The 22,135-nt window shown below is 42.0% G+C and overlaps 1 protein-coding gene across 2 annotated transcripts in view; it reads left to right on the top strand.

Moving 5' to 3' along the window:
- Nucleotides 1-22,135, top strand: part of nrg3b (neuregulin 3b) — a 250,922-nt gene that overhangs the window by 227,461 nt on the left and 1,326 nt on the right. For both annotated transcript variants that reach the window (XM_079577588.1, XM_079577587.1), the window contains exons 7-8: nt 9,099-9,193; nt 15,722-15,904. In XM_079577588.1, coding sequence (XP_079433714.1) covers nt 9,099-9,193; nt 15,722-15,904 — 278 coding nt within the window. The remainder of the gene's footprint in view (nt 1-9,098; nt 9,194-15,721; nt 15,905-22,135) is intronic.

Genomic DNA, 22,135 nt, shown 5'->3' with positions numbered 1-22,135 from the left:
AATGTCCATTAGCCAGAACAATATAAGACATGTGTGGCTTGGCTGCGAGTCTTGCCCAGATACCTCCTCATTTGTCCCTTCCTTGTTTCCTGTAGCTCCTCTCGTGACGCCTCCACTGTGCTGCTGCTGTGGGAGGCTCTTGGTGCATTTCAGTGTTTCAGAAGAAGAAACGTGTAGGTCTCAAATGTCTAGCTCATAAGCTAGCTCTTTGTGTTTTCTTCAGGGCCATTATGGAAACATCCGCCAAACCCCACAAAAACACGGCAAAGATGTACAAAGACATCCAGTAAACAGTGAGGAACACAGAAATTATAAATGCAGTTTGCAGAAAAAGGCAAAAAACACTGCTGTACCAAGAGAGAGGGAGGTTGCTGCTTGTTTATCTGTTGAAGTTCTGTGTCAGTCCGATAAGATTTCAGAAGTGGTTGTCATAGAAATATCAGGTCTAATGCAGTATTTGATTCCATTTTCTCTTTAAGACGCAGTGCTTCTCTGAGTTCTACTGGTGTCAGTTCTTGGCCCACAACCCCCCAAAAAATTCCATAAGAAATAATGGATTCAGTAAAGCAGTCAAACTCAAACTTTTGCACATTGTGTAAATTTAACATGACTTTCGGTGTCAGTCTTCGCAGCAGGCGGCTGGACGGGCGCTATGGAAACAGAAGACACAAAAGCAGGCGCACTACGGTATGAGAGGCAGACAAAAAGCACATTTTCATCTCTGTCTTGGTGAGAATTCAGCGCATAATTCAAGCGGCGTTAACCTCTCCTCCGAAGTGTCAGCCCCCCCCCCGGGTCCCCTGCACAAAAGCGAGACGGGGAAATGCTTGACTAGACTTCACATGCTCTTTTTTCCCCGTGCTAAAAATGAACCGTAAAACTTGTGCTTTTTAACATTGAACACCTGGCTTTGTTCATGGACCTTTGTATTTATAGTATGTATCTGCTGCTAGCACCTGCCTTGGCACTAACCCTCCGCTGCAGCACTTGTGTATGTTTTGAATGCGCATCTGTAACCTCTTTGGCGGGGACAATTTTGACGCCATCTGCGGATCCCAGATTGAATATTCTTTGGAAAGGCACAGTCAGTGTAGACACTCAAAGTCATTCAGAGAGTTGAAGTGGGGGTACAAGAGGTGCTTACCTAAAGTATGTGTTTTGCGAGACTAGGAAGTACTGTTTTAGTTGAAGAAGGCGCAGGCGGGAGAATATTAAAGCCAATCTGACAACTTTGACGGAACAGTTATTTACATATCTGTATTTCGCTTTGATAATCTGTTTCTGAAATTCATTTGAGCTGAGTAAACCTCAAAATAAGGGCAGGTATTGTTATCACAGCTAAGAACGATGGATGGAAGATGGATACAAACAGCCAATGTTTCGTCATTAACTAAGTAACTTCCACAAGGCTTAGGTTAGCGACCGAATCTCCTCTCAAAAAATACATATTGTTTGCAAAAATCAGTGCTTTTACTTGAGCTAGATTTCCATTCTTTTTTCCATCCCCTCCATTAGAATGCAATTTTTGTGCACAGTGCAAAATATCTACAGTTTATCATCTACTGTACTTTCATCCCAAAAGTAAAGCGCCATCTCAGCTCAACCACAACCGCTCTGCTGATCGTGTGCACTTTCTTGTATGATTTCTTTTCTATTCCCCCGGTCGGTCTGCATTTAAAATCTCCATTGATTGATCAAAATTGAGCAAGCCGCCGCAACAGTTAGCCCCGCAATTCTTGTATTCCTGCGGCTCCGCATTGACATTTTCTCTTCGTGGAGTTTTGGTGGCTTTGAAGAGAGCTTAAGGGCTTCAGCTTCCCACTGCACACACCCATTTCAAAGTAACGCATTAACTATTCTCATTATAGCCTACACCTGAAACCGATATTGATTTTTTTTTTCTTCGGCGGGCCTCTTTAATGTGTCTAAAATACATTTTGCCACAAGCGCATTAACACCGGCCCCTGTCTCCTTTTCCAATATAGAGGCACGGGTTAAATAAACACCGAGCAACAACCGCTTTTATTGCTGTATGTGCTGCAAACAAAGGCGGTCTATAGTGTGCCACACCACTGGACCAGATGTGCTTCGACATGAAAGAATAAGGCCAAGCAGGCAGGAGATAAGAGACTCCAATTCCCATTAGTGGTAAGCAGGAGTGGAGGCTGCTAACTAGAATAAGGAACGGGTTTTCGCCTACAGGAAGGAAGAAAGGCCAGGACCGAGCATATTGTGTACTTTTGTTTAAAACTGTAAAACCTGCAGGAAATAGGGACACACGGCAAAACTGTGAGTGTGACCAATTAAACAAAAGTAGGATTTTTTAGATAAATTGCTTTTTTTTTTCATTGTACAACAAAATAAATTGTGTTCAGGTGTTAGTCCTGAGCCGCTGCGACTGAGCACAACGCCACTGTGGGCTAACCTGACCCGCATGTTTTTGGAGGTCAGGGAAACCCTAGCACCCGGAAGAAACCTGGCTGGCTGCCTTCAATTCGCCTCTGATCCTCTGAAACACTGCAGCGCCTCCTGGGTTTGTCCCTGTTTCAGAGCGTGGTGTCCTGCACTGGTCAGCTCCATGTCCTCTTTCCTCTTCCTGCGCATCTCCCTTCACTCCACAACTGTCTTTCACCATCTTCTGGGAATAGCTTAGCAGTTCATCTGTTTTATTCTCCAGTGAACGTCCATTAGCCAGAACAGTAGAAGGCATGTGTGGCTTAGCTGTGAGTCTTGCCCGGATACCTCCTTGTTTGTCCCTTCTTTGTTTCCTGTTGTGACGTCTCTACTGTGCTGCAGGTGTGGGGGGCTAATTGGTGCCTCTTCAGTGTCTCAGAAGAAGAAATATGTAGATCTCAAGTGTCTTTAGCTCATAAGCTAGCTGTTTGTTTACTTTGTGAAGGCTGCTTTCTTTAGGATCCTTATGGACTCTCTGCAGGAAAACAAAAAACACCAATCCCCACAAAAAACCCGGCAAAGACGTACAAAAGCATCCAGTAAAACAATGTGGAACACAGAATCCACGATCTCAGAATAGGGAAGAAAAAAACGCACCTGTACCCAGAGGGAAGGAGGTTGCTGCTTGTTTAATAATAATAACATGGAAATAAATGAAAAAACTGAAATGAAAAGTCAAAAACCCTCCCACAACATAATGTCTAAGGCTTTTTGTTACTCCTTGTCAGAATTAAAGGAGTGCACAAATAATTAACACTTAGCCATTTTATAAAATATTCCCATCAAACTTTTCAGCTCATAACGAGAGAATGTGCTAGTTCTGCGCCTTTGTGAAGCTATCAGTTAATTGTAGCTTTTCCAAAATGCAGTGTGGCGCCTCTGAAACAAGTGGAAAATGTGGAGCGCCTGAGCCACTTGTTTAGGAAATGTTTTGACAGCACAGTGGCAGATAGTCTGTATGTCTCGCGCTGATTAATTAGAAGTCGGAGGGAGTCTGAAATTAAAGATGGGGCTGCGAGTTAAAACGCGGAATGCTAATGTACATAGCACTGCGTCAATCTCAAACAATAGGCTGGCTCTTCATGTCGATGAGCTCCACTGCTGGCCTCAGGACTTCGTGTGACAAGCAGGGACCAGGATATTTTTAACGGCGTTATGTCATGTGAAAGCAGCCTATTTATTCCAAGTTCCAATCTACTGTCCCCGTAATCACAAAACAAAACATTGATACACTACACAAAGTGCAAGCAAGTGCGTTTCTTCTTGAGCAGACATTTTCTGTCCACAGCTGCATTGCTTGGTTGCTTCCCTAATGTTTTCTCCACTTTGCTGTAGCGATTGTGCACGGGTATAGCTATGTGTGCTGTGTTTGTGTTTGTCCTTGGCAGTGAATGGCCAAATATCCCATCATGGCCAGTTCAAGACCTGCAATTTTGACAGTAAGCTGAGGCAGGATTAATGTCTCTCTCTCCCAATGCATATAGCTCAGGTTTATCCGTGATGTTGTACCTCTTCCACTTATTTGGAGTGTATTCCAGTGGCATTTTTATTGCTCTTTCTCCTTGAAATAAATCCGCATCCTTGTTGTGTTTATTCACGCTTCCCGCATTTAGCACCAACATCAGGCATGAATAAGTAAAACCGTCAATACCTGTGATTCTTCAACTTTTCACACCGCGGCAGGAAATACTTGGATTTCATTTGGAGCAAGTACGATGAGCCTGACAGAAAGCACAGAGGACGAAGCCAAGACTAAACGGGAACAGGAAGGTATGGGACGCTTTAGTTTGGCCTCGCAGGGGAATGTGTCCTCTGCATTCGACCCATCCTTCAACGCTACTGGGGAAATAGGGCAACAACCGTAACTGACCTCCCAGAGACCCATCTCCAAATCTTGAGCTATAGGTTTGGTCCGGTGTACATATGGAGTTTTAACCAGTTGATGGGACATTGGGAGAGGAATAGAACAACTAAATCATAACTAAACATGGACTTTAAAGAAGATATTTTATAATTTTGTATCTAACTGATCATACACATGCATAGTATTTCACTCCATTCACTCAAGTTTTATCGCGTTTTCTTCTTCTGCAGCATCGTTTTGAACTGTATTTTATTAGCAAACAAAACTATCTTCCCCCTTTGTACACTACCGTTCAAAAGTCACTTGAGGATAACATTAATCCGAAATACAGTCTAGACATTGTTAATGTTGTGAATGCCTATTCTAGCAGGAATCGGGTGATTTTTAATGGAATACCTACATAGGTGCAGAGGTACATTGTGTTGGCTAATTGTGTTAGAGGGTGTTTGATGATTAGAAAACCCTCGTGCAATTATGCTAGCTCTACCTATTAGAGAAACTATAGGACTGGCCTTGGTGACCCCAAACTATGGAACGGTATATAGCAGGGATCTCCAATCAAATGTCGCTTGGGGCCTTAAATATATCGGGAGTGTATTGCCTGGGTCCATAAACAAAAGCTCCAGTAAAATATGTTTTAATTGGGAATATACTATTGAGGAAACCTTTTTCAAATAATTTATAATAATGAGCCTGACAGGACTGTGACCTCGGCTTGCACTTGTGTTGCACTTAACAAGCCTGTGTCACAAGTCTCTGCTACACTGTAATCATTATTCATTCACTCTGCACTGGTGGTAAGCTACTATTGGAGCCATAGCCGCCCAGGGGCAGACTGTCCATTTACCACGTGATTATAATGTGTTGTTTATATCCTGATGTCTTCTTATATTAGTGCCCTCTGCTGGACACGTGTGTTATTCTTTCTTTTCTTTATTTTAGCTGCCCCCTAGTGGCTGAAGTGAGCATTCTGGTTCTTTCTTTAAAAATTCATAACTTCGTACAGGAATGAGCTAGAGACTTACTTATACTTTTACTTACTTTTTGTTTTACATACTCAGGAATTTGAGCTCGTCAGGGGCTGGATTCAATCATCTGCAGACCCCTGGTATATAGTGTACATGAGATGGGGACAACTTGACTGCACGTCCTTAATCTTCCTACTCGGAAACAGGTAGTTCTTTGGAATGACCAAGATGTAGAACTTAAGGCTAGCACCTAACTTGAGCAATTCAAACATAAATGTAAGAAGGCAATGCTAGCCCAATCTACCTCTCACAATCAATGACCCAAAATGGCAATGTCACGTTAATAATGGCAAAAGCCAATTTGTAGTCATGGTTTCCGTGAATATGAACTGAAAAGAACTGTATCAGTGAACTGAAATGAATGTCAACAGCTATGGTTTGGTCAATGTAAGAAGGGGTAGGCAATTATGAGTTATCTTCCGTCCTCTATTTTTAGAATACTGTTGTTACGTACAACAATTATGTGATTTGCCCAAATAGACCAAATAAACAAACAAATAAAATTGTCAAGTACACATAAAAAGTTCCATAATGCACCTTTAATTTGCTGCAAAAAAGAGGAGTGGGTATAAAATATAGCCAATATTCGGAGTAAATTGATGAAACCTTTAACTCGGTTCCACAATTTGGCAACAGCTGGTGAAGAGTGGCCTGCTGTTGTCTGTTTCAGTGTATTTATTCTGACACGGGTATCGTTGTGCAGGGGAAAGTTTGCAGCAGCCATTGTTCCGGAGAGTGAGGAATTCAGCGCCGTAGGGTATAGGAGCGGGTGGCCAAAACGCTTCGGCTTTTTCTTGCACGACTAGTGAACAGCAGTAACAGGCCCCTGTGGGAGAGAAGCAAAGAAAAGGAGAATAAATGACTTATCGCCTGTGAAAAACCCAACGTCGAATCGCACGAAGCAGTGTGAAATTAGGAAAGCCAGAACGGGGGATGGGGGCTGGATAATGGCGACTCAAGGGTTGCCTGTAGTCGTCAAAGATAATTAACTCTTACAGCTATTCAGATAATGTGCTCAGTAGTATGCGGGGTTTTGTGTAAGGCATAAGTGGTTCTTTTCACACCAAGGATCATACTTTTGACTTTCCCAGTGAATCTACTGTATCACATAAAATCCCACCAACCCACACTGCCCGGTATGTCACACACAGTAATCCATGGAGTTTCTCTGGGTTTTACAGTCCAGAAACCTTTATCAAACTCATTCTTATCCTGTCCAGGGTCAAGCTCTCTTCTCTGTGCAGCTCAGTGTGATTACTATTGTTTCAATTTCAACATTTTCCACCAAAGTAGGTATATAGCAGGTGTGCACCTTCTGCTCGTGCTTTGTATTTATTATGTATGTATGTATTTGATACTATTTTTTTGTAGAGATGCACCGATCCAGCTTTTTTGCTACTGATAGCCTAACGATACCAATATTGGGATTTGAGTGTCTTTCTTAAAAGTGGCTTTCTCTGAGACTCTTTTCTCCATTTTAAGATCAATAAAGTCAAATTGTATTGTCATGATGTTACAGATCAATTATATCTATTGATGAACTCTTGGATAAACATTTAATAAGGGTGACCTTTCTACGCTCAATATCCATCCATCGATCCATTTTCTTCCGCTTTATGCTGGGCCGGGTCGCGGGGGCAGCAGTCTCAGCAGAGATGCCCAAACTTCCCGATCCACACACACCTCCTCCAGCTGTTCTGGGGGGACCCCGAGGCGACACCAGGCCAGCTCGGAGACATAGTCCCACCACCGTGTCCTGGGTCTTCCACGAGGCCTTGTCCCACTAGGACATGCCTGGAACACCTCCCGTGGGAGGCGACCAGGAGGCATCCGGAACAGATGCCCGAGCCACCTCAGCTGGCTCCTTTCGACGTGAAGGAGCAGCGACTCTACTCCGAGCTCCTCCCGGGTAACTGAGCTCCTCACCCGATCTCGAAGGGTGCGCCCAGCCACCCTGCGAAGGAAACTCATTTCGGCCGCTTGTATTCGCGATCTTGTCCTTTCGGTCATGACCCAAATCTCATGACCATAGGTGAGAGTGGGAACGTAGATCGATCGGTAAATCGAGAGCTTTGCCCCGACTCAGCTCCCTCTTCACCACGACAGACCGATACAGCGACCGCATCACTGCTGACGCCGCACCGATCCGTCTGTCGATCTCACGCTCCATCCGTCCCTCACTCGTGAACAAGATCCCGAGATACTTGAACTCCTCCACTTGAGGTCAATATCCCTGGGTATATGACAGGCTTTAGGTTACATAAACAAACTCACATAAAGTGATCTAGTTAGTTTCTGACCCAGCCTTGATTAGTTTTTGTTAGCATTAGCATGCCCCCGCTAGCTTTAGCATGCTATTGCTAACCCCGGCATTTTGCGCGGCGATCAAATACGATATAATTATACAGCTTAAAACTAACTCAGCGGTTGAATTCCCCAATTCCCCAATTCTTAGCTTTACAATGACATACAGCATGCCCATATTCACTTGGATTTAGTTGGTTAAAGTTGTGTTTTTAAGGCATTGAGAGCCAAAATTGGTATCGGTTCAGTTTCGGATATTTGTAGCCGATACCCAATATCATATTTTTTCAGTATTGCCTCCAATACCCGATACCAGTGTCGGATCGGTGCATCCCTTGTTTTATCGAGATGCATACTTTTTTTTTTTGAAAGTTAAACCACACAAATATCAAGGCTAAGGTATCCTGAAGTAGTTCATGAAGCACGGACTGCTAATTTGTCTAACTGATGTGCGGGTGTGTGGGCAAAAAAGGGAAATCTCAGTATAATTCAGGCCGATGCCAAGTCACATGGATCTGTGTGAAATCTTAAGGAAGCAAGAATAGATATAAAACCGAATAATGGCATGTCTTGAGGGGGCAGCTGCAGTCAAAGCTCTCAAAGATAAAGCTGTTGATTTGCGATAAGAGTAAAAGAAGAGAAATGAAAGAGATGGAGGGGGGGGGGGGGGGGGGCGTAATGTAATCTCATGAGGGATTAATTTTTGTGCGCGCGGCGGGAGAACAGCGAGGGCCGAAGCGTCTCCCTCTTAATCTTCAGTTTAAAATGTAAAGTGTAATTAAGAGCCTCCCCGACCTGAGAATGGACCCCCGCTGTTTCTCATATATGGACTGCACTGTGCCACGTTACTCAAGCACATCAAACCTGAGCGCACGGAGGGGGGAAAAAAATGAATGAAACCGTCTTTTAATAGCGATAGAAGATTTAGAGGTGTGACAGAAACAACAGAAGACCGGTTGCAATTGATAATGTATGAGATATGTGGTATGAGAGAACCATTTTTACAGTAGTGGTACTTAAAGATGTGGTTTGATATCCCCGCTAAACTGGATCTCTCAAGAGTCCCCAGGCACTGCACATTAGTTGCCCCAGGCAGCATTGAAGATACAAGGACAGTAAAGTAACCTTCTAATAATTTGTGGTCTCAGTTTACAGGGAACTCAGATGCTATTTTCAAATGTTACGACTTAAAAGCAGATTGATAAAGCCGACTTCTCTACCTGAGCAAAGACCCCTGCTGCTCAGATCAGCGCGGCACTTTTCAGCACTACTGCCCTGCCATTTTACATAACTCCTCACATGTCTCCTTCTTTTTGCCATCACAGCGAATTTCAGCCATATAATGAAGGAACTAAATTTACTTTGCACACCGCCGAGATAATAGAGGAGCCCACTGCGCCGCCTCACTCTCTATAGTTGTCTAATATACCATTAAATCTTTGTTTCAGGCGAACACGCACGGATCCGGCGTGAAAGCCAGCGACGTGGGAACATCTCCTCCGGCTGTTCTCAGCAGAGCACTGTCCAAAGGCAAACGCTTTAGGTGAGAGCTTGCATTATCACAGCTGCAGTGGCTCACGCAAAATGCAGACCTTTGTGTGACGTTTGCGAATCCAATATATTCACACCGTTTCATAATGTTTCATATTGTTTCGTAATGTTTCGTAATGTTTCAGTGACAGGATGCCAGTTTATGGAAGTTGTATTGAGTTTCGTCTCGTATACGCTCAATGGCAGTGAGCGAGTTTAGCTAGTTTGTAGAAAGAAAGAAAAAAAGGATGGAAGGAAGCAAGGAAGGAGAACGACAGGTAGGAAGGAGAAAGAAAGAAAGAAAGAAAGAAAGAAAGAAAGAAAGAAAGAAAGAAAGAAAGAAAGAAAGAAAGAAAGAAAGAAAGAAAGAAAGAAAGAAAGAAAGAAAGGAAGGAAGGAAGGAAGGAAGGAAGGAAGGAAGGAAGGAAGGAAGGAAGGAGATAGGAAGGAAGGAAGGAAGGAAGGAAGGAAGGAAGGAAGGAAGGAAGGAAGGAGATAGGAAAGAAGGAAAGAAAGAAGATCGGAGGCCGGTACAGGGACTGTAAGAAAGAAAGGATGGAAGGAGAGAGAGAGAGAGAAAGAAAGAAAGAAAGAAAGAAAGAAAGAAAGAAAGAAAGAAAGAAAGAAAGAAAGAAAGAAAGAAAGAAAGAAAGAAAGAAATACCCCTCTGAAGATGGTAAAAGAAGTATTGCACTGCTTTAAACTCAACCCTTCCTTGCAAACTTCTCCATCTCTGAAATGCGTCTTTGTGCAGCTGACCTGCTGACTCTGCTGTATTAAACCCTCATGTCCTTGTATGTCTTTCCTCTGAAGTACAGAGAAAGACAGGTTTAGCTGAGTTCACCTCCCTTCCACACAGCACATAAACTCTATTTGACACTTATGACGTGAGAAAAAAAAGAAAAAGTAATTTCATTAAAATCATAGTGTTGGCTTCAGACACAATTCCATTACCTATACACAACACCTCTGCAAAGTCACTCGCCAAACACAAAAGAATATCCAATTCTCCGATTGGCACAGTATCATTTTGTGTAACGTACTGTGCTCAAATGGTTTAGTAAAATGTAAATCATTATCTCCTCTTATCTCGCAGCCCTCATCCTGATCCTCACTTTTCTGACATTATTTTGGCTTCTTTAAACTCTCACGCTGGCTAAAACACATCTTTTGACATCTTTTGAAGAAAATGCACCCATTAGATTTGACCAACAATTGGCTCCCAAATGATGACAGACGATTGAAATAGCTCCGGCGGTCCGTCTAAAATCTCTCCAGTGTTTACAGAAAGGCTTGATTTGCTTTGAGTGCAGTCTAGGCTCGGGCCTTAATTCAATCAATCCGTCATGGTGTGCATTTGCTGCCCTGCGTAACGTAATCTAAAGATGAAAAGACGTTTTACTTTGTTCTGAGCTGTTGAGTGCATCAGGGCTGGACCAACCCAATTCAAAACGGGGCGGGGCATAATGTATTGCGGAAATCAAAAGAGGCAGAGAATGCATAGGTTTATAAATATAACCGAGCCATATGCGTTTCGCAGATCGTTGCTAAGGGAAACATTTATTCTATATTGACAAAAATAGCAGGCAGTTTTCAACATAATGGCAGCAACAGATGAAGAGACCTGCTTTGCTTTTTATAGAGCATTCTTTTATAATGTATAAATCCAGTATATTGACACAATATGATGATGGTGTATTCCCAGATGGTGCAATGATATGGCTTAGTCTAACCTTTTGAAATAAGATCATTTCTAAAATTAAGAATATTTGACCAGCATTCAAGTTAAGAAAATCTGCCAGTATTTTCGCACTGAAAATAAGAAAAACGTTGTATTTCTTGTACATTTATCATTTATTATTTAATTTTAAGTAAAATGAGATATTGTATTTTTAATTTAAAGCAGTACTAAGTAACTTGTTTACCTTTCCTTTTCGTAGTCCCTCTGGGGTAATACAAGTGTTAATGGGATGATTCATCTCCCCCTGGTGTCTCTGGCCAGAAAAAAAACACACTTGCAATTTGACTGCCACCGGACCGGAGCAACCAATACACACGAATAGAATCACGAAGAAGAAGCTAACAGGCTAACGGGCAAAGCTAACTGCGGGCTAGCGCCACTTTAAACAGTATTTACAGCCAAATTTGAGTGAAAGAGAGTATTTCCATTGTGTAATTGGATGTACAATATCCCTCTCTCCCTTTGCCTTTTCTGTCAGCGTAATATTTACTTTCACGGACAATTAATAAGTTCTGCTTTAAAGCAGAACTTAGTAACTCATGCCCCAAGAGGCCATAAGCGCCACTGCAGGTGTCGCAGCATGTTGCGTTTTTTAACTTATTAGTTGTCCATGAGAGTAAATACTTAACAAATACAAAGGGAGAGGGTGATATTGTACATCCAAACTTGCCTGTAAACACTGCTAAAGTGGTGCTAGCCCGCAGTTAGCCTTGCCCGTTAGCCTGTTAGCTTCTTCTTCGTGATTCCATTAGTGTGTATTATTTACATGTGTTCTCTGCCTTCTTACCATTAGATCAAACTAGAATCCTTTGTATAATGTCTTACAGCCACTTTTGGGAATGAAGGAGGGTTGCCAGGTGCGAACGCCCAAAACCATTCTAAAAAAAACCTATCCAAATCCACATATTGCGTGGCAGTAATTTCCAATGTATGTTACTATTTTTAGTGCCAGTCTGCTCCTCCAAAGACCAAGGACTTGGCAACCCGGGCATCAAGTGATTTTCCACCAGCTGGGTGCCCATTTTCTCAATGTTTTTTTTCCACTCCGATGCCTGCTTTTCTCACGCCAGCTAGACCTAGCGTTTTCCCCTGGTCAGTGTCACCGAAGGCCGCGCTCCGTCAATCAAACGTCCTGAGTGGGTGCGAGTGGGTCCGCAGGAAGTGAGCAACCAGGCTGTGATAGATGAGACGGACACGATTTCGCCATTGACCGGAAAAAAAATCCCACTACACTCACTGAGCTTCCACGAGGATTGTCTAGAGCCAAGCATGTCAATATACTTTATCAATATTATCTACGAAGGTTAGCAGGGTATCATCGCCTTCCTGTTAAGTAATTTATCATGTTTGCCTAACCAGGGTAGCACAGCTTATGAAGTTGATTTGTTGATTTGGATGGAAATAGCAGCTTTATAGCTATATAATGTACACTGATCTGAAAGCCTATAGTCAATCATTGTTTTCATTTGTGCGTGCGTTGTACAGTCAGATCAATCTCCCCTCAGACTGAATTATGAGGAAATTGGTGTGGTGAGGGCAAATCAATATGCTAACGCTGACTAGCATGGCACTTTACAAGGAAAGATGGCCTGTTTAGTTGTTTAAATATTGCAATAGATGGATGACAGATGACAGCGGTCGCGAACCGTATCCGCTGAAGGAAATGAACAGGTAATAGGCAGTGTCTTTACAAGATGAAGCACTAAATTTCAGTCAGTGAGATGTTGTTGGAAAGGCACTTTTAAAGAAACAAGGGTAGATTTACTAAACATGCAAGACAGAAATATGAGAATATTCCCATGCGTGTCCGTTGAACAGCATTTCAAGAAGGCATTGACTCTACCATGTTGTTTGTTTTTGTAAGCACTCAGTTGTGCATGGAAAAGGTTTCCATCATACTGAGCTGTTTAAAAATCTCTTTTGGAGGAGAGGGGGAGAAATTTCAATTCTAAAACACCCCTGTGCAATAATAACACTTTTTAAAACAGTTTCTACAATTTCCATTTATTGTAGCCTATTGGGCTTTTTTTTTTTCTTCTTCATACTAACTGTTACAAAATAAATAAATAATTGAAAGCACTACAATGTGCCAGTGAAGCCATTTGATTTGTGTCCAGCTCCAGGAGTCGCTAACTGGCCGCACTCGAGCTGCATTTAAACCCACATCAGACAAAGTACAAGCTAATGCTGCCAAGTGCTACGGCCAACATTAGCCGTGTGTATTGTTGTACTGCCACACACAATATTCCACTGCAATTTCTCCTTTTAAGCTGTCTTCTCCTGCTATAAGAGTGAATTAGCAAGCATTTAAGACATGTCCAGTTGTATGTACTGATTTAAATTGATACATTTTTTAGAGTATGATGAATTTCTATATCTGTTTTACTACTTTGGTCATTTAAAGTGATAGTCTGTAAGTTTAAATGTTTTACAAATTTAATAGATTTTGTCTACTTGAGGTTCTGAAATGTTTTCTTAAGTCCCGCCCTTCGCTGATTTCAGCAACTAATCACAATCCCCGGGATACCACTTTGACCAATGAGACGAGCTTTTCCTGTGAACCGGCCTGTCAGGTCCAATCAGGAGGGAGGGGGAGGAGCTTGATCGTTTACTTTTGAAAATTCTGTTCCTGCTCGCCTCTATTTTGCAAACTAGGGGTGGCTTTCTGGTTAAGGTGGGGAGGAATTTGATTTCACTTCATCTCTCCTCACTTTCCAAACTTACAGGCTATCACTTTAATACAAAATGAAGACAGCTAGCTTGATGAAGGTCCTACTTTCGCTAGTCACACGTCACAAAGCAGCACCAACACTCACAAGTAGATTTGATCAATAATGGGCAGAGGAATAACTGGCCCAATTACAGCAAAGTGGTCACCGTATATTTTGCACCTATATTTATTTTTTGTGAAATGTGCCCGTCTGACCACAAGAGCCACAATTATGCGGAAAACACAAAAGCTTGAACATTCATTTGCCTAATTTTCACCTATGGCTAATTACAGGGTAAGATGCATGGTGTGTTTCAATATTCACTTTCCAACAGCCAATCAGGCGACCTATTGCTCCCAACTGAGAGAAGCTGCAAATTAGCAAAACCACGCAAAAAGTGCTTTTAACTCTCCGAAATGTCCTTTGAGGTACTTTTCTGACACATTCGTACCTGATCCGTGTTTGAAGAGCCAGTTTTATTGGTAGTGTTCATGCAGGGCTGTGCTTTGAAGCAGACACCTACCGTCCACAGAACAATTTCAAAACGGTGCACTATGGCAGGAGGCATGCGTCTGATCATTAACGGCAGCAGGGCGTCCATAAAATGCTTATTTTCACAAGGCTTGATAAAATAGGCCCCTTGTGTAACTGTGAGGCAGAGGAGCTGTGTGGAATATTAATACAACGCTGCCCTCCGTGCAATCTGGCGTAGCAGCAGCACCAAAGTCTTGATTTGAGGTGGGTTTCTTTCATTACAGATGTACAGCAACAAAATAGGACTCATATGCCACCATTGTAACCACCATTGTAGTTTATGCAGAAAAAAAGGGGTTGAGGGACTGTTTGCTGTTTTCTCTTTTTTTTTTTTTTTTTGCTTCTTAAAGTGTTCTAAAGCCCCAGAAAGGATCCTATTGTGCATATTTTTAGTGGTAAGGGAACCTGGACCCCCCGGAGGAAACCTATGCAGACATGGGAACATGCATACTCCACATGCATGACTATACAAACAAACGGAACATACACCCAATTACTTTGCAATATACAACTGACTGTTAGTTGATGGGTATTTGGTCGAATGGTCGGTATATAATTATATGCCCTGACTGTATTGTGAAACAAACAGGAAATGCATTTTTAACAAGTAAAAAAGATTTTAAAAGTGGTCGAGGCAAAACTAATAGATATAGCATTCATGACAACTGATGCTGCCTACAATAAATTGCATTAAATCATAGAAACAACATGAGTGAGTTCATTGTTATAAAACAGTTTGCAAAAGTGCAGCTCAATTAAAGGCCAGTGCAAAAAGATCGGTCTTTGATTAAAGCTACTACTTTAAAGAAGAACTAAGTAACTTGTTTACCTTAATAAATCCTTTCCATAGGCCCTCTGGGGGTAATACAAGTGTTAATGGGTTGATTGGGGGGGTCTTTCATCTCCCCCTGGTGACTCTGGCCAGAAAACCACAATTGCAACTTCCCTGCCAATACACACTAATGGAATCACGAAGAAGAAGCTAAAAGGCTAATGGGCAAAGCTAACTGTGGGCTAGCGCCACTTTAGCAGTGTTTACAGCCAAGTTTGAGTGAAAAAAAATATCTCCATTGTGTAATTGGATTTGCAATATCCCTCTCTCCCTTTGTATTTTCTGTCAGCGTAATATTTACTCTCACAGACAATTAATGAGTAAAAAACTCAAAATGCTATGTTACCTGCAGTGGCGCTTATGGCCTCTAGGGGCATGAGTTACTTAGTTCTGCTTTAAGCGCTGAGCGCGTTGACAACTCAGACCCTTTATTGGAACGGGCCTGGACGACAGAGAGCCTAAAATACAAAAATACACAGAACTTTTTTCAGCCACTTCTCAAAACAATAGCCTCAGACATTTTCTACCACTGTTTCTGTGCCTCCCTCCTGCTTACAAAGCGCTACAAGGTTACTCGCCACTACAGGAAGCAAATTAAACATCGATTAGGTTTCGGTAATGAAAGGTCAATGAGGGAAAAGGTGAGGCGATGAAACGGCGGCGATGCTCTTCTCTTGACGCTGCTTTGCGTTATTTATTTATTTGTTTTTTTCTGTTTTCCAGGAGCGGTTCTCTGTCCCTGAGTCCAGCCCAGCAGCGCAGAGACACCAGTCACTTCCACACCCCGCCCGCACCGAGGGGGCGGCACAAGCTACAGAGCAGTCTGATGGAGGGCACCAGGGTGATAGGGCACAGCTACAGGCACTTACAGGAGGAGGATGCAGCCGACATGGAGTCCATAAAGAGGTGAAGTGTCTTATGAATCGTCAGTGCAATGGTTTAGGATGCTGCGTTAAAGGCAATAACAGCTACGGTAGAATGCATGGGTTATATACAGACATCATTTGTGCCAGTTCAAGGGTGTTTTATATTCTCAAGAAATGGCTTTGAGACGTCAACAGGTCATATTCCTTTATTTACATGACAGAATCACCACATACTGGGCAAAATTTGTATGTAAAAGCCTAACGCTTACGCTCACTTCAATCCAGTCCATAACACCCGAGTAACTGGGGTTAAGTCGAAGAGGGTCTGGCTTCATTTTGAGGAGGGGAAGTGTTTTATGAGTTTTGGGTTCAGCTCGGTGAAGTGGTTTGTGAAATCTGATCCCGGAGTTTATAAATGAGATCTGCCTGTGCCCCGCTCCCGCCCCGGGACTGTCACTATTCATTTGTCCAGCGCTCATGATCCCAAATGGTATCGCAGAGTTAGAGGAAGTCCAAAATCCAGGCGTGCGTGTGCATAATCTCCCCACGCTCACACTCGCCACTGGTCTCTCGCAGTGATTGAAATGGCGCCGCGCTCTCTGGCGTTATCGCGGGGGGGGGTTACAAATTCGACAACAACGCCAAAGCTAATTAGCGGACGACGCTGAGGCAACGCTCCCTGTCATCCACAATGGTTTTGATTTGGGAGCTTAATCAGTTTACTGAAATCTTCATGGTATGTCATAAAAAAGCTGTAATTAAAATCAATCCGAGATGAAAACTGGAAGCAAGTCGAGTGACTAGAAGAGAGCGAGGATTCCCAAATAATCTCATACATCGTTTAATTTTTCTTTGGGTTTTTTTAATTTGTTTTTTAATGTTTCATATTTTAAGTTGCAACAATCCATTGTTTTTGAAAGAAATCACAGACTGAATGTTTCCATTGAGTTCAATGTTACCATCCACATGGTTTGAAAAATCTTGAATCTTAAATCTTGAATAGCATTGAGAAATAGCCAGAATAGCCTCGCTTTACACTATGATTTTGTTTAAAAGTCAATGGGGAACATTACTGGGAAATTTAACATGGCAATGGATTTGACTGAAAAGTCTCTAACGTTACTTAACAAATCAGTTATGCAACTACTCTGGTAAGAACCCAAAGGTACTGGTAAGTATTAAGTAAGCTACAGGAATAACTCCAGTACTTGCAGTGGTGAATACTCATTCATAATTTTCCAGGTAGTACTAAGATAACTGTCACTTTATTTACACAAGTCCAAACAGCATTACTTATGCACCTGATATAGTTATGATTGTGCATGAATATAGCACATAAATAAATCAAGTATGTTTATTAATGTGAAAAACACCAAGTAACACCAAAAGGAATGTAGCCATAACAATGAATGCAAATATTGCAAGTTTATACAGATTTCAAAACAGGTTTTTCAAAAAAGCATGTAATGAACAGAACAGAGCCTGTTACTACCAGTAAAGTAACCAATAGTTACCTGGTAACTCACAGACAATTATTTCAATTCATAGGCCTTCATCGGCTGAAGGACAGAGCCTCTAGTAACTACCAGTAGGTAGTTACATCGTTATTCACAGATAGCTCTTTGGATTCATGATAGTCAAGCTGACTTCAGCTTGACTATCATGAATCCAAAGAGTTTCAAAAAATACAATCAATTGTAGTTAGTCAGACTTTTTTTCACCATGACATACTATCACTTTGTTTTAACATTGATAAACAGGCCAATTCTCATTTCGCTTGATGCTTGCTCATCTTTGGACTTGACAACAATAATTCCTTTCAATCCATCATGAAAGCTGGAGTCATGTCGGGTTACTTGCTGACTCGGAGAGAGCTTGTGTGATGTGAATTCTGGTGGATTAATTTCAAGCCCTTTTTTTTCTCCCCCAACATCTTTTGCATTCTAGCATTCTAGCCCGCTTCTGCTTGCTTGTTCTGGTGTCGAGTGAGGACAGCGAGCCGCCCTATTTCCATGGCTATCACGAGTGACGGGGAGAGCTACTGGCACTCTTTCCAGAGTGTATTAAAAAGCGGTGCACAGACCTACTCTTTTGGCAGCACCACCTCTCACTAGTTGGTGTATCTGGGGAATGGAAATAACTAAGTACATGCTGATCATCCGCTCTGGCACAAGTCGAGAAAAGTAGGATGTGGTTGAAATACTAATGTTGGAGGCTTGCTCGTAACTGGCCCTTATACATTTTGGATGTCGGATGTCTTTTGGATAAGTCTAGGGGTTTTTTTGTTTAAAAAATAAACAACAACAAATAAATGGTTGTATTGGAGTATGATTCAAATGTTTTATTATGATGTAGCATTGTTCATTGTCAATGTCCAGCTGAGCACGAGGATCACGTTTGGTGCCACTGGCATAGTATTGCTTTAAAGGGATAGTTCAGGATTTTTGACATAGGGCCTCATGTCCTAGTTATCCAGAGTGCTGTTGATTTCTGGAGATTTTTTTTAAATAATTTGTTTTAAGTCATGCAGTCATGCATATTTGAAGAGTTAAGTGGTGCTAGGCTAGTGCTAGGTGGTATGGTAAGAGGTAGCCTGCATTAAAAACAGTCTGACCCAAGCACAGTGCAAATCACTTATAACGCCAGACTAACCATAAAAATGTCTGTGTCGATAGAATAATTTAAAAAATATACCTGACCTTGCATCACATGAATTACCGCATTTTGAGGGACTATTTTCTAGCAGATCACTCCACCGCTGCGTAGCTTACAACCACGAAGCTGATGTTGCTCAAATAAAAGTTATTTTAAATGCAAAATAATTATAACTATTCTACTGACAGACATTTATATCGGTACTCTGGCGTTACAAGGGATTTGCCTCAAGTGCACTGTGCTTCAGACTGTTTTTAATGCAGGCTATTTGTTATCATAGACATGCACTAGTCTAGCACCAATAAACTCTTCAAATATAAGGACTGCGTGAATTAAAAAAAATACTCATCTCCAGCTCTGGAAAACTAGGAAATGAGGCCCAATATGAAAAATCCTGAAATATCACTTGAAGTTTTTGTAACACTGCACTTTGTTATAGGAGCTGCACATGGCTAAGCAGAACCTGAAAAGTGCCATTCTCCGCGCTAAACAAGCAGGCTCCAGGCAAATATTCTGCCAATCATAGAATTAATAACATGATTGGAACTGCTGCCTTTTATAGCATAAAATTATTTAATTATCCCCAATAGGTTGAATATTCATCAATGTGTTGTTTTTTTTATGTGAAAAATATCGTGCAGAGGAGTTAGCCACCAAATGCAAACTGGCTTTACACCAAAGTATGTCAGAATTATTACAAAAGGCTGGGGGGAAAAGTAGTTTTAGAAGTAATTTCTTGTACAGTGATGTTTTTTGGTGAATGGGTCTCATTTCTGACATTTTCCTCCTCATTTGTAACGCAGCCTCGCATAGATGTACTCTGAACCCACACAGAACATAACAGGCAAGCAAAACACGTGTGAACTATTTTCGCACCTTTTCACTCTAATTTGTGCCACAAAGTCTTTCCGCCCATCACTGTAGTCTTGAGCGTGACCGGAGTTTTTGGCACGTGATCCGTCGGCTGTCACCGAGTTGGCCTTGTTCTGAGCGTCTGTCAATAATGCACTCTCCCTCACGCCGTATACTTACGCAGTCAGAAAGTGCAATCCCTCTGTTAGCTCATCGCGCGTCGCCACTGTTCAAGCCCTTTTTTACAGTGACTGGTGTAGGATGCACTGCCAGCTTGCCAAAACTCTCCATGTGACCCATTTCCATAATTTACATTTTTAAACAAAGCTCCGTGGAGATCAGCGCCAGCTTCTTTCGGATCCGGAAAAAATAATCCCGGAGCACTTTGACTCGCGCACAACACACAGCCGCAAATTCCCACTTTTCTCACACGGAATAACAAACAAACATAATAAAACTAATGAGGATTCCTTTTCAAATTCACAAAGGCAAAAAAATATCTGCCATTATATATTTTCCTCCTTTTGTTGTGTGTGTTGAATGTTTGTGTTGAGTTAAACAATTTAGAGCTCATTAGCCATTGACAATTCTTTCTGCAAGCATCAGCTGGGCCAAAAAAATGCCCTGTTTCTCGCACTTACATCCCGTATAACACTGAACTCACACAATCAGCTCTCCTCTCTCTCTCTCTCCCTCTCCCTCCTCACGCCCTCCCTCCCATCTTGTTGCCATGGCGACCGGGTCTCATCTCTGGAAACGGCGAGAAAGATAGCGCCGACATGATGAGAAGTGCGGAGAGGGAACGGAGGAGGGATGGAGGAGTGTTAAAGAAGAGGTGCTAACATCAAACTAAGAAAACACGCGCACACACACACACACACACACAAAAACATCGCAAAAGAAAATTACCATGTCAGATAAGGACGCGTTTTTTTCCCGTTTTACGAGTTATTTTTAGCGAGATTGTGTTAGATGTGCAGGGTATACCTACGAGCGCGTGAGTCGTCTTGTTTGTCTAATGCCGATGGGAGGCGGCGAGCGTAAATTGCATTATTTAAACTTGGTTATGCTACAAACAGTCTCGGCGGGCTGACAATATAGCGCCGGTGTCTCCTAAGGCTGGTGCCCGGGTGAGGCGAAATCTGAATTGAGTGTTCGCTAACGATATTAACTTCCGGCGTCTGCTCATATTTAAACTGCATGCGGGTCTAGGCCAGGAATAAGTTGACTCTTTTTTGTCAGTGAATGATGCCGCAGTGTTTTGCTAGCCTGCCTTTTTGAACATGTTGCAATGTTGATCCTCAAAAACGGCTCCCCACCCAGTGATGTCATGCGGTGGTGCTCTTCTGTGTAGCTTCAGTGAACTAGAACAGTGCTCAAAGTGCATTCACTACAGCGTATCTCTCTCATATAGAATCTTTCTTGTGAGACTCTATGGGAAAACTGGGGTTGGTGGGATTGTTTAGCTCCATTGTTTTTAGTATTGTTTAACTGCTCTATCCCAACAGATTATGACTTTATTTGCTGAGTTAGTTGCTACTATTTACAATTTACAAGTTGCAAAAAAAAGCGAAATGTCAGGAAGTATTCTTAAAAAGCCGAATGTAGGACCTGAATATAGAACTGTATACTCATAGCTTCCATTATCCGCCAGACGAGCATTTTGTGACAAGACTCTGCCACATTCGGAGCGCTTTTACCTGTCAGACAGTAAGCTGCCAGTTCATTATCACCTAGCCTCCATATCACTGTGGAAATCTGTCCAAACGGGGAATATTTTGATAAATAGTGTTTCTCTATTGCAAAACAGAACAGTCAGTTATAAGCCACAATAGGAAAGGTCTGTAAGCTATTGGAAAACAGATATGAATGCAGAACAACTAAGAAAATTGCATTTTATACCGGATTTTTATCATCACTGGCCTATTACGAGTGATATGATATTACATTACATTAATATTAGGCAATTTGGCCACTTAATTCATAGCATTAAAGTATCTCCTCCCAATATATACTTTGTTCCCATAACATAAGAGGAAAGTATATAGAAAGTAGAACTCTTCAGCAATGTTGGTCAGCGTAGTTAATCCCTTTTATGTTGCACAAATACTTAAACATCCAGACTAATACACAGAGTCAGGTGAGCTGTGACAGATAACAGTGCACAGGTGTTCAAAATTGCTCAGTGTCAACAAACAAATACTGCCAAATTTCATTTCAATCAAACAGGAATGCTCAGAAATAAACAGCTAGCTTATGCGCTAAATGCATTTGAGACCTTCACATTTCTTCTTCTGAAACGCTGAAGCGGCACCAAGAGCCTCCCACACCTGCAGCACAGTGGAGGCGTCACAAGAGGTGCAACAGGAAACAAGGAAGGGACAAATGAGGAGGTATCCAGGCGAGACTCGCAGCTAAGCCACACTCAATAGCCTGAATGTCCCAAAAAAAGGTTTCCCCTGACCTCCAAAAACGTGCTGGTCAGGTTGGCCCACAGAGGCGCCACTTCTCAGGACTTAAACCTGAACACAATTTCGTTGCATGGTTGTACAATGACAAATAAAGCACTTACTTACTTACTTACTGACTCAGATATCCAGGTGGACACATTTAAGAGCAGTGGTTTCACTAATTTAGCGTCGAGCCTCTTTTAAATGCAAACTATTTTATTTTCCCCTCAAATTATTGATGAATAATCATTAGATAGGCCAAAAAGCTGAAATCATGATAAAAAAAACAAGCTGATCAACAGACTCAGAAGGTG

This window comes from Gobius niger (genome assembly GCF_951799975.1).
Source record: "Gobius niger genome assembly, chromosome: 19".
Taxonomy (NCBI): Eukaryota; Metazoa; Chordata; class Actinopteri; order Gobiiformes; family Gobiidae; genus Gobius; species Gobius niger.
The sequence above is the reverse complement of the archived record's forward strand: the minus strand, read 5'-3'. Positions and strand labels throughout refer to the sequence as shown.